General features: G+C 41.1%; 1 protein-coding gene across 1 annotated transcript in view; it reads left to right on the forward strand.

Moving 5' to 3' along the window:
- The window catches only part of myo10 (myosin X), a 106533-nt gene extending 95624 nt beyond the window's left edge, over positions 1-10909 (forward strand). The window contains exons 26-41 of the mRNA XM_080466369.1: positions 61-181; positions 460-703; positions 1074-1169; positions 1930-2023; positions 3076-3131; positions 3434-3576; positions 4065-4256; positions 4353-4510; positions 4601-4724; positions 4966-5263; positions 5347-5554; positions 6350-6486; positions 6573-6693; positions 7341-7817; positions 8016-8207; positions 8340-10909. Of these exons, the coding sequence (XP_080322495.1) occupies positions 61-181; positions 460-703; positions 1074-1169; positions 1930-2023; positions 3076-3131; positions 3434-3576; positions 4065-4256; positions 4353-4510; positions 4601-4724; positions 4966-5263; positions 5347-5554; positions 6350-6486; positions 6573-6693; positions 7341-7817; positions 8016-8207; positions 8340-8450 (2772 nt within the window). The 3' untranslated portion in view covers positions 8451-10909. The remainder of the gene's footprint in view (positions 1-60; positions 182-459; positions 704-1073; positions 1170-1929; positions 2024-3075; positions 3132-3433; positions 3577-4064; positions 4257-4352; positions 4511-4600; positions 4725-4965; positions 5264-5346; positions 5555-6349; positions 6487-6572; positions 6694-7340; positions 7818-8015; positions 8208-8339) is intronic.
- The last annotated feature ends 2328 nt before the right edge of the window (positions 10910-13237 follow it).

A 13237-nucleotide genomic window follows, 5' to 3' on the forward strand; every position in this document is an offset into this window, starting at 1 on the left:
CATTCAAAAAATGTGTTTCTTCTCTGTATAACATCATGGTTTTTGTCGCTTTTATTCCAGTTTGAAGACAGCGAGGACGACTTCGACAGGTTTGACACGGATGATGAGTTGTCGTATCGCCGGGACTCTGTCTACAGCTGCGTCACGCTCCCTTACTTTCACAGCTTCCTGTACATCAAAGGTTAGTAAATCTCACAGACCGACCTGGAATAATTTTCAAAAATACGTTTTTTTTTCTCTGTTAACATTCTTCTTTCACTTTCCCAGCAAGACGGACCCAGAAATTTCACTGCTCGTGTGTATTTTAGTCAAACGTGCAGATTGTAGTTGGTTTTCTTTTGCTTAGTCTCGTTTCGAACCTCCAGATGATTTATTGCATCTTGCAACTTTTGAAATTAAAGTCACAGCCCTCCTACAAAGAAGAGGAGTGAACACAAACTAATATTTCCCCCTCTACAGGCGGTCTAATGAACACTTGGAAGCGGCGCTGGTGCGTCCTGAAAGACGAGACCTTCCTGTGGTTCCGGGCCAAGCAGGAGGCTCTGAAGCAGGGTTGGCTGCACAAGAAGGGAGGGGGCTCGTCCACACTGTCCCGTCGCAACTGGAAGCGCCGCTGGTTCGTGCTGCGGCAGAGCAAGCTCATGTACTTCGAGAGCGACAGCGAGGACAAGATGAAGGGAGTGCTGGACATGCACGGCGCCAAGTAAGAGCAAAGCAAGATTTGTTCATAGCAGGATGGGAGGGATCTGCCCTTAAACTGGTGGATGTATCCCTCCTATTGAATCATTTTTATAGCTACGATGACAAAAAAAGAATATGATAGTTTGAAGAACTTTGAAAGAGGACGTTGGGTAAGCGGGTATGAACTTAGAATTTTCTTTGCATGACAAAATTCTAGGAATTTAATTAAAAATAACTAAAATAATTCTCCACATAAACTACATTTTGATAAAGTAGTGATTTATCATGCGTCAGATCATTTATAGGCAAACTTGAGAGAGAAAAAGTTACTATGCCATTGCTTGTTCAGAGAGATTGAATCGATATTTTCCCTTTTTCCCGATGATCTATAGAGAAATCATTGATAACACCAACAAGGAGAATGGAATTGACATTGTAATGCCAGAGAGGACGTACCATCTGATCGCTGAGTCTGCTGAGGATGCAAGGTGAGTTTTGTGTGGTACTAAGCTCTGCACAGCACTGACAAAAAGCCTTCAGGGAGTAAGTGAATCACAGATATGTTCTCATGCAGGGAAGGAGACTAAAGTGACCAAAAAACGTAGGAACGGCAAAGTATGGCATAAAATTATGACTAACAATGAAAGTTATAGAATTTCTACACTGTTTATCAAGTCTTTTGATTTTCAAACAACACAAATGATGAAGGTACCCATGACCAGCTAAAAGAACATGTAAGCTGTGGCTTCATTTGTACCTTCTTCTATAATCTTTTCTACTTTTAGAACAATTTTTGTTTTTTATAAATGAAAACTTATTTGAAATGATCATCTTAAAAAAGTCCCATTTCAGTTTCAGCATCATTACTCAGCTTCTTTTCTAGGTTTACAGTCGGTGCAGAATCTTTCACCATCAACAATTTGAAATTTGTGTTTTTGAAAAAAAGGAATTAATTTCAACCCGTTATTAACATTAAGGTGGACAATATTATCATAGTGATAATGCTGTATTGTTTTTTTTGTTTTTGTTTATTTGTGTGTTTAATCATTTTGTGATTGAGCATGAGCAAACAGTCCTACTCGGCCACAAATAGTTTAATCGGTTTTTGGAAGTTGTTGTTTTATGCTTGCGTCCCTTCCAGGTTCCCCATTTCTCTCTTTTCACCTTTCACATTTGTTACCTTTCCACATGTTTTGGACAGAATCAATTTCCCTCACCGTGATGATGTTGATCTCTCCTTGTTTACAGTCAGTGGTTCAGCGTGCTGAGTCAAGTCCACAGCTCCACCGAACAGGAGATCAGAGAGATGCACGACGAGCAGGCCAACCCCCAGAACGCTGTGGTGAGTACGGTGGCGAGACGAAGCACTATAATCAACATATGAGCAAATGCTTTCACTAAAATTGAGCTATCATTGAATTCATGGGCTAAAACAAATAGTAAAACCAGTTGTGCTATATACCGGGGCGACTCCGCCTGAAGTCAGTCATTGCACATGTGTAGAGGTGTCCTTTGGCAAGACACTGAACATTAACTTCCTCCCATCAGGAATTGAGCATCATCCATGCCAGATGTCATCATTTGTGTGTGTGTGAATGTGCCTAACTGTGCGAGACTAAGAGCTGAGACTGCTTAATGGTCATTTAATATGTTGTACTCACCTTACCGACGCAGACAAATCATGACCACAGTCAAACATCCGTATCAGTAACCTAAACTGATGTTCAGTGAAATGAAGTCTCATGGTCAAGCTATTTTGTATCGGCATGTGTGTAATGTGTATGTTTTCAGAAAACTGTAATGAAGTCATGCATAGACAAACCATCTCATAATATCAGATTATTTAAATAATAATCCTTTATAGAATGCAACAAAAATATATTTTTTTAATTATGTTTAGTTGTTTGCTTTAAGGCTATTTTTCTTTTTTTTCCCCACTCATTCTGTTTCATTTGTGCAAACCCTTTAAAATCATAATTAATTCCTATTTCTGTAGCTGTACAAAACTCCTTTTTTAAGTGTCTTCTGTATTTTTTTAACTGCAAAACACAGATGCGCTTTGATAATGTTTTTGTGCACGCACGCACGCTTGCGTGTGCGTGTGTGCAAGCAATAATTGGTTTCCACAGGGCAGGGGAAGGTCAAAGTCATTATCCACACTCTGAACACCGTGACTGCACTGCTTTCTTTATCTGTGTGTGTGTGTGTGTGTGTGTGTGTGTGTGTGTGTGTGTGTGTGTGTGTGTGTGTGTGTGTGTGTGTGTGTGTGTGTGTGTGTGTGTGTGTGTGTGTGTGTGTGTGTGTGTGTGTGTGTGTGTGTGTGTGTGTGTGTGTGTGTGTGTGTGTGTGTGTGTGTGTGTGTGTGTGTGTGTGTGTCTCTCTCTCTCTCTTCAGGGAACGTTGGATGTGGGGATGATCGATTCGGTTTGTGCGTCTGATAATCCAGAGAGGTGAGCGCTCGCACCGAACATCACATCGTGGCCATCTGGTTTTTTTCTTTTACGAAGTCTGAAGTGAAGTAACCTGAAAGTTCCGGCCAGATGGATTAACTCAGAGGGAAAATAGCAAAAAAAGGAAGCATTCTGATGTTAGCTGTACCCTTTATCTTTTTCATTTCTTTTGTCCCGTTGTATCGGACGTCAAACTGTTCAAAATCTGCTCTTGGTAATTTCATTTTTTCGAATGTTAACCAGATGACTGAGTGATCAGCTGTTAACAAATAGGAAATAACTAGATTTCTGAATTGTCGCAGGCCGAACTCCTTTGTCATGATCACTGCAAACCGTGTGTTGCACTGCAATGCCGACACACCGGAAGAAATGCACCACTGGATCACTCTGCTGCAGCGCTCCAAGGGAGATACACGTGTCGATGGACAGGAGTTCATCATTCGAGGTGACAACCCTGTTACTTTTTCTATTGTGAACTCCTCACCGGACAAAGATTGATTGTGTTGTTCAAAATAGTTAAAGATTGAGTTTTGGCTGCCAAGCTTGCTTCTCTAACCTTCAGGGCACCACCCTCTTTGTTTTGCTCAAAGGAGTACATCTTGTAGATCCGTAGGTTTGCATATGTTACAGCTTTCCTGAAGCTCTAATTTGGGCATTTTTACAATTGAACTTTTACCTGAAAAATAACAAACATACATCGTATCATAATTAATAGGTAATAGAAGGAAGTTCAAGTATTGGTGGAGTGTTTGACTAGTTAGACTAGTTTAACCATTTTGGGAAATTTATCCCAAAAAATTGTCAAAATATGAGAAAAGGGTGTAGCTTTGGCCTTCAGACTCAATTGTGTTTTGCTGTAGCTATTCTAGTTTATGAAATATTTTGTTAGAGGTGACAGAAGAAGTGATATGTACTTTATTGATTTCCTCGCAGGCTGGTTGCACAAAGAGTTGAAGAACAGCACCAAAGCTTCCCTGAAGCTGAAGAAGCGCTGGTTCCTGCTCACCCACAACTCCCTGGACTACTATAAGAGCTCGGAGCGAAACGCCCTGAAGCTGGGAACACTGGTGCTGAACAGCCTCTGCTCAGTGGTTCAGCCTGACGAGAAGGTCTTCAAAGAGACAGGTAGAATTTTCCCATGTCCTCCATCAATTCAGAGTTGAATTGACTCGAAAAAAAGAGTTGTTTTCAGCTCCTCCTACTGTGCTGCTGCACCGACAGGATACTGGAACGTGATCGTGTACGGCCGCAAGCACTCGTATCGTCTGTATTGCAAGCTGCTGAACGAAGCCGCGCGTTGGGCCAACTCCATCCAGAGCGTCATCGACACCAAAGCGCCCATCGACACGCCGACTCAGCAGCTCATCCAGGACATCAAGGTAAAAGCTGCGCTTGCACAGCAGTCAGTCTGATCGGACGAGGAGCCGAAAAGCAGTACAATACAGTGGAATCTTCTCGAATCTCTGCAGGAGAATTGCCTCAACTCGGAGGTGGTGGAGCAGATCTACAAGAGGAATCCCATCCTTCGATACAGCCACCATCCACTGCATTCGCCACTGCTTCCTCTGCCCTACGGTGACATCCATGTAACCTGTGAGTCACAGAGATTTAAAGCAGACAGGAAGGCAGAGAGAGATTAATTCAAAAAGCCCAGATTTCTGTGAGGACATATCGTCTTGTATCCTCGAGGGCATGATCCTAGTACAGAACATCCTAGTGATGTATAACTAGAAAGAAAATATTTGTCTTACCTATGTTTACTTCAATATAACAATGATTCAAACCATACATCACAGACGCACGTCCTTATATCACTTGTCTCTCTCTTTCTCAGCTCCGAGGAACAGAATTTACACCACCCTGCAGGATGAAGCCCTGAAGGTGTTCAGCTCTCTCCAGCACCTGGATGGTGTGGCGGACCCCGTGCCCATCATCCAGGGCATCCTTCAGACGGGACAGGAGCTCAAACTGCTGCGTGACGAGCTCTACTGCCAGCTCATCAAGCAGACCAGGCGGCCGCCGCAGCCCGGCAGCCCCGGGAACCTCTGCAGCTGGAAGATCCTGTCCTGCATGTCCTGCACCTTCATCCCCACAAGAAGCATCCTCAGATACCTCAAGTTTCATCTGAAGAGGTGAGCGGCCGACTCAATTGTTTGCAGACAGTGATCGTTTCATGAAGCCAATGTTGTTTTAATCTAAATCAAATGTGCTGCAGGACTCGTGAGCTCTTCCCCGGGACGGAGATGGATCGTTACGCCGCCTTCGCCCTCGAGGCTTTGAAGAAGACTCGAACCCGGGAGAACGTGCCGTCGCAGGAGGAGATCCGCTCCATCGTGGCCCGGCAGGAAATGAGCACCACCGTTCACTGTCACGGAGGAGGCTCCTGCAAGATCACCATCAACTCACACACCACTGCTGGAGAGGTGGGTGTGTGGGAAGTGGGCTGAACATTTACTGTGTCACGCTCTCTGTTTAGAGACGACATATTAATATTCTCTCGTTTATTGTCTTTTGATCAAAATGTGAAAAAAAAATTGTATCCATTCAGGGCAAAATATAAATATGTATTCAAATAACTTCATGTTTGAGGTACTTTTACTTTATAGTTTCGTAAGACGCGGAAGTATTTCACATTTTCAGATTTTTTTTTTTTTTTTCTGCATTTAAAAAACAAATGGTTTGCAATTATTTTCACTCAAAGCAACAATCAAAATTAGAACAATTATTATCAAATTAATGAGTGTTGCGTGTCCTTCAATGAGGTTCACCTATTTCTGACATTTTTGAATGTCACTAGTTAATTATTAGATTTAATAAGCTGTATAGCCAGTTACTTCTATTAAGTCCTGCTTTACATAATTTCGATATTCATAATAATCCCATATGCAATTAAAAATCATACTTTTTTACATTATTTTCATTTAATTTTAAGAGCATGTTAACTTGCAGTTGATTGTACTTGTATTACAGAGTGACATTTGAACCGGTGATTAATTAAATAATCTAAAAAGGTCCACTTGCTGAAATTGACTTAAATGTAGATAAATACTGAGAACACACCAGAGTAACATCAATCTGAATATTGAAAAGAAAATATGAGCTGTTGTGACACTCAATCAGGAATTTGGAGTTTTTTTCCAACAGTTACTTTCATTTTACCAAAATAATTTTACTGAATTCAAGTGTGTCTGAGACTTGTATCTCATCCCGTGTGTCAGGTGGTGGAGAAACTGATCCGCGGCCTGGCCATGGAGGACAGCAGGAACATGTTTGCTCTTTTCGAACATAACGACACCACGGAAAAGGCCATCGAGAGCCGCACGGTGGTGGCCGACGTACTCGCCAAGTTTGAAAGGTGAGCACCGCGGCCTGCCCGCCTTTGAGTCCGAACAACAGAAAACCCTTTTTTCTCCGCCTCACCTCTCGCCTCATGATGTCCAGGCTTTCAGCGAGCCCGGACGAGTGCAGCACCGGCTGGAAGTTTTACTTCAAACTCTACTGCTTCCTGGACACGGAGAACGTTCCCAAAGACAGCGTGGAGTTCGCCTTCATGTTTGAACAGGTACGAGACGTCGGGTTTTCAGATGAATGATTAGTTTGGAGCATTTATCTCCTTCAATTAACTTTTAATAAAAACTGGATTTTACTGAAAACACCATCGTTGCCGTTCCAAAAGCACACATGAACGTTCCCAGATTGCATAATTATTTGACCAAGTCAGCACATATTAAAAATTTGCTTTTTTGTCCTCATGAGCATTTGAATAACATTGATTGTGGGTTTTTGAATTGATTTGTGAAGTTTCTTGGGGGTTTTTGTATTTCATTATGTTTGTTCTATCTTTTTTTATGTTGTTTGTCTAGCTCAAATGTTTTTATAATTATTAATTTGGTTAAAAAATAAATAAATTACAATAGCACATCAAAAATATAGAGAATGAAAACGTCCATGATGATGATGATGATATGGTCATAATAATGATGATCCATTTTATTTCTAATGTACTTTACATTAAAACAATCTCATAGTGCTACAAGGAACAGTTCAATTTAAAAGGTATGTAAAGTGTAAAATGTAGGACCTTTTGGGTTCCAAAGGAACACCGTATAAAGGTAGATGATTTATCCCTTACTTGAATCCAACCAGTTACAATTTTCTAATAATTACAGTACATTTGATGCTAAGAAAGTTTCCTCCTTCTTCCTGAAGGCTCATGAAGCAGTCATTCGTGGTCAGTATCCCGCCCCCGAGGAGACTCTTCAGTTCCTGGCTGCCCTGAGACTTCAGTACCTCCTGGGCGATCACAACTCCCAGGCCAACGTCCCTGAGATGTCCCAGGTGTTCCCCATGGCACGGTTGCGGGCCCGTGTGCAGAACTCTGCCAAGACGTTCGCTCCGGGCACCGGATCAGTGGCGGAGCGCAGCGGGACGTCCGAGAGGAAACGCTCGAGCTTCCTGGAGGGAACGCTACGGCGGAGCTTCAGGAGCGGCTCGCTGAGTCGGCAAAAGCTGGAGGAGGAGAACAGCCTGGAGGCCTGGATGAGGGAGGAGATGGCCGCCGTCAGAACCAGCGTGATGGACAAGTGGAGGAAACTGCAGGGGATGAACCAGGAACAGGCCATGGTCAAATACATGGCGCTGGTGAAGGAGTGGAAGGGATACGGATCCACTTTGTTCAATGTTGAGGTGAAGAATTCACACTAATATAAAGGAAACTCACTTTTACTTTGCAACAGGTTTTGTTATGTGTTGTTATTGGGAAGCAGTCAGGATATTCTCCTCAATCAATGTTGTAAAGTCGTCATTTTGCACGTCCTTTGGTGACACTTGCAGTCCTCTCGGTCAGTTTTAATGAGCAGGCCGGATTCTTGCCTGTTGTTTCAGTCTCGGGACGGAGCGTTCCCCTCTGAGCTGTGGCTGGGAGTGAGCCGGGAGGCCATATCGGTGTACAAACGAGGGGAGCCGTGGCCTCTGGAGGTTTTCCCGTATGAACAGATTCTCTCATTCGGAGCTCCGCTGCCCAACGCCTACAAGATTGCTGTGGAGGGGCGAGAGCTGGTGTTCGAAACCCAAATGGTTTGTATAAAGTCACAACTATTCAGTCTGAACTGTTGGTTTTTCTTGAACAAATAAATGCTGTAAAAGTGTGATTAGAGACGTAGAGTTCACTTCCCTGTAACTTTGAACCGTTCCCCCTCCTCTCGGCAGGTCATGGACATCGCCAAGCTGATGAAGGCCTACATCAGCATGATCGTCAAGAAACGCTACAGCAACTGTCAGTCTGTCAGCAGCCACGGCAGCCAGTGTAGTGCCTGGTGAACTTCACATTTTGAACGTTGGCCCAGTGGCCTGTTACCAGAGTGAAGTGGGAGTGCTGAGCGCGGCCGACGACTGGCCGTGCACGGACGCCCGTCACCCGCCCTCTGGCGGCCGCAGCTCGTACATCCGACGTCATATTGACTTTGAATGCTGGAGACAAACCACAAAGCTCTTAATGTAAACTAGCTCAAGTTATTTTGATGAGTTTTATTGTGAAACTTGACACATCCACTTTTGATTGATAAAACAATTTGTTTCAGTCTGAAACTGCTGAGAAAGTGAAAGAATGCCAAAGTACAGAAGAAAAGCCAATTTACTGATTTTTTTTTTTTTTTTTAGGTATTACAATCACTCTTAGTTGACCGACTCGTATCCCGTCGCTTTTGGTCAAACAACCAATAAATAAAAAAGTTCATATATTTACTTCATTCATATGAATAGTAAAGAAAAATAATTCAGCACGAGATTACGATGAAAGCAGCTCGAAAGTTGAAATTTAGTGATAGTGGCTGTAAAATTGTTCAAGGATAATCAAAAATATCCTTCCTGAAGCATCTATCCCAATATGTTTTCAAGGCCAAAGAAACCGGACTGGAAAAACCTTTTCTCATGAGTTCTCATTGAGTCAGAGTTAAAATGTGGATGTGTCCTGTTTTAAAGGAAACTATCGATTTATCCCCAATGCTAACACACTGTGGCACAACAAGGGCTGTCGCTGCAGAATTTCTTACTGAAGCTTTTGCTCGTGTGACTGTGCGAGAGAAGAAATTTGTTTCTACAGGCTGTCCGAATGTACATTTTCTTTTGTTGTTGTTGTTTTTAAGCAGAGAAGATTTAAAAAGAAAGAAAACAATAACTAAAGCCTGCAAGCCTTTTTCCTCTGCTTTGACAGACTCTGAAACTTGACCTTTTTCCAGGATGACGTGTTCAACTGTAAATAATGTGTAATTGTACGCGTCGTCAGCATTTCAACTTTTTGATTGCTTATTTTGATTTGCTGATGAAAATCACAAAGGTCACAAGTGCCTGTTCAAGCTGAAGCAGGACGAACTCGAATCCGATACAGTCCAATCGATGCCACTCTTGTTTCTGCGTAGCCAGAATTTAATAGGTGCTCCCGGCTTTTCTCTTAACCTGCCAGTCGATTCTTATCCTGACAAAATAGGTCCAGCCGTGCAAGTCATTCAACATGATGTCAAAGATGCTGAAGCTGGATTTGCTGACTATAGCATCAGCCACATGGTCATAGACTTCCATATTCTATACAGTACAGTAGCAATTTTTGAAATATTTCTGATGGTGTAAACCTGTTATTAGGGGTGATAATATAGAATGATAGTGTGAGATCACATTGTTTGGTTTTTCTAATAACCAATAATATTATTGCATAATAATATTGTAAGAAATGTACCCATTTCATTATGACACAATGTTATGAAGAATATTGTATATGCATAATGATAACACACGTTTGTTTTGTTATTGCGCCAACAATCGGGTCGGGACCTGTTGAACGCAGTTTTCAATTCGTTTTGTTCAAATTGTAGCTGAGTGAAGCGGTCCAGGCACACTGTCACAGTTTCGAGAGTTATGCTTCAATCATTCCTCCCTACAGGACTGCCATGATTCAGAATTGGATAAAGCAGCAGAGAATATGGACAGATGAATTGTAGGGGAGTTTTTTTTGTAAATTTTTGTTTGCCTAGTTTTGGGCGTCGCGTCTTTTACGTCACTCTGTGACTCCTGGCGACCTCTCCTGGTCAAATGTGTGAACTGCAACAGTAACTAGGGAGGCATTGAAGAGATGAACCTCAACTTAATTCTTTAGATATGAACACAGTTGAACATGTTTTATCATATTTATTTGGAGTTTATTTTCTTGAAAGGAGGGTAAATAACTTTCAGCAGAAGCTGCAGAAGCATTACCCTTTAAAACAATCGGATCGGCAGCAGTTTAGAAAGGAAAGATCACAAGTAGCCAAAATTAATCTGACTTTATCTTGACTGACTTGTTCAGCTGGACTGAATATTTGCAGTGTGACATTACCACATCATTTCACTGGAGCTCCGCGGGCGGCAGATCCATCCAAAGATGCGTGTGCAGGATTATTCCACAGTGCCTTCTTGTATATTATGTACTTATTTTGTTTTCCATGTGTGGTTTCTCTTTTTTGTGGTAAAATGTGCAATGTTATATGTATATTGTATAATCATGTGGCTGTACATTTTCTACTGTAATGTTTGGGTTTTTTTTGCCTTCTATTATTGTTGTCCTGTATAATGATCACACATAGTATTTTTTGTTTCTTAAGATATTGAATCTTACTTTTTTTTCCCTTGCAATTATCCAACTGATAGTGGATCTTTGACACAGTAACTACTATCTTGTTTGTTTGGTTTTTTTTGGTATTCTGTGTGTTGAAATGATGAATCTAACAATAAAAAACATATATGGTCTGAAGATGCATAGGCTGCTTTATTAAAAAAAATTTTTTATCTAGTTCAAATGAATTAGTGAGCATTTTTAACTTTATACGCCCATGATCATGATGGCCTGTGGTAGTTCCTTAAACTAACACAGGAGGTTGAATAAGGTTTATGTGATGAGGTAGGCTGTTTATGATCAGCTTAGAAGAGCTTAGACTCATCACCTCTCTGAAACAGTTTCAACATGAATCACTTGAATGACATCAGTTTATTAAAGTTTCATTAGGAAAGATGAAGTCACCCTGAATAGTAATAATGGCTCAACTAATCAGCGCCTCCAATTGCAGTGGTGCTGAAATATCAATATGGCATAAGCTGCTTTGTCAATGTGATTTATTTTTTCTTTTTTTTTAACTGCTCATGATCCTGAGCATCATATTCACTATTGGTCTGAGAATTTTGACAAATAAACCTGGACTTTGGAGCCTGCAGGAACGGTCACAACTTTTCAAACAAGCACCAAACATCTTTCATCAAGACACTTTGCGTCTGGTCTAGTTGAAAGATTTCAGGTTGAATTTATCTCAAGTAGTCTTGGAAATGGTAAAGTGTGAAATCCAGGTTTATTAAAAAGAGTCCAAGTTAAATTTAAAGCGGTAAAGTCAAATATGAGGAATCTATTTCTCAAAAAAATCTAAGTGAGGTTCATCGAGTCCAGATGTTTCAAAAGAATCCCTGTTTTTTAAAGAACCTAATTCTGTTGTACTGTTCAACTCTATGGGGGAAAAACAAAATCCAGATGTATTTTAATTATTCATGAGTTAATCTCTGTCGACAGTCAGAGTCTCTCTAAAATGTCTAGATTAAAGAACTGACGCCTGACAGAATGATGGTCTTTCTGTAAAGAGCCAGGTAGTTGTTGTTGTTTTTTTCCTTTGAAATGATGTTAAGGTTAAGATACAGATAAAGAAACATTGCAGCAACCCCATGCACTCACTGCATGACACAACAACACTATTAGACACCTGCCAAAGTGTAAAGTCTCCCTATTTCTATACCAGATAAACTTTTAACTTGATATTCCCTTTTTGGTCAGACGTGGTGTAGTATAGCCCGGGATCAAATGTGTTCAACTCATTTAATAAAATAAGTCACACTGCTCTCTGTATATATAAATATTCTTTATACATTACATCCATGTTACATTCAAAAGAAATATAAATACAGCCAACAGCAAAAGTCACATTCACGTCATTTCTGTGCTGCGCATTGTGACGTCGACACCCAGCCTCCTAAGGCACAAAAAAACCAAACCACCCAAATGACTTGGGTCAAGAACAGCGTCCCCCACCCCCCCCCCCAAAAGAAAACCTTCAACCCAAACCCCCACAGGGCTCTTGGAAGCGCAACAAAATGATTTACAGACGGAAAAACCACAATTTTCAAGAACTGTATTTATACCGGCACAAACCATCTGAGGGTCAGTCCTTTTTGTGACAACTGAGAAAAACTTTTCTATGCTGGAAAAACGTTGATATGTCAGGTTATACAGGCACGATAAGCAGAACCTCTGACAGTGACGGTAAATTCATCATTGTTTAATATCAAAACGTCGACGTAATTATATATTTCTGACACCGCTTGTTAATTTGTGCTCGTTGGCAATTCGCCTGGATTGCCGAATAATTTATCCCCATTCATCAAATACTTTTCCCTGGAAAAACTAAAGAAACAAACAGTAGTTGGGATACAAAGCTCTCAGTGTTCAGTGCGTAGTTCATCGATCCTGCTTTAAAGTCGATTCCACCTGCGTGCTTTTGATGCCTCGGCAAGGCTTTAGACTTCAGGCTCCTGTGCTTGTTAGAATTTAGTAGCAATTTAAAAGTAAAAATACAAATACCATTTCTGAATAAACTTTGAATGTGCAAGTGTATTACTACTGAATCATGTGCTTCATGTGAAGCCAAAATCAGTTATTTAAAGCAAGTAATTTATACCAAATCAAGGTTCCTTCAAAGAGCATCCCTCCCTGTTCACAGTTGCACATGATTAGATTTATTTAAAAGTATAACAGTTTGGACCTTTGTGGTCAAGCATCTGTAATGACCCAGTTCCAGTCAGCAACTCCAAATTGGTCTAAGTAATGTGAAATAGAAAAATAAAAAAGGTTAATAAAAAGTAAACAAGCATTGACAGCTTAAATCACTCGCCGTACAGCTGGAATTAGTTACAGCAATTGAAGCTAGATTATTAGGGGTTCAGTGCTGTAGTAGCTCCTCAGAGCATTCATTAGCACTCACAGCCTTATGACTTTAAACCGTGTTGAAATGTGTGGCGATGTGCTTTTTTAACTTGTGACT

This window comes from Lipophrys pholis (genome assembly GCF_963383615.2).
Source record: "Lipophrys pholis genome assembly, chromosome: 1".
Classification (NCBI taxonomy): domain Eukaryota; kingdom Metazoa; phylum Chordata; class Actinopteri; order Blenniiformes; family Blenniidae; genus Lipophrys; species Lipophrys pholis.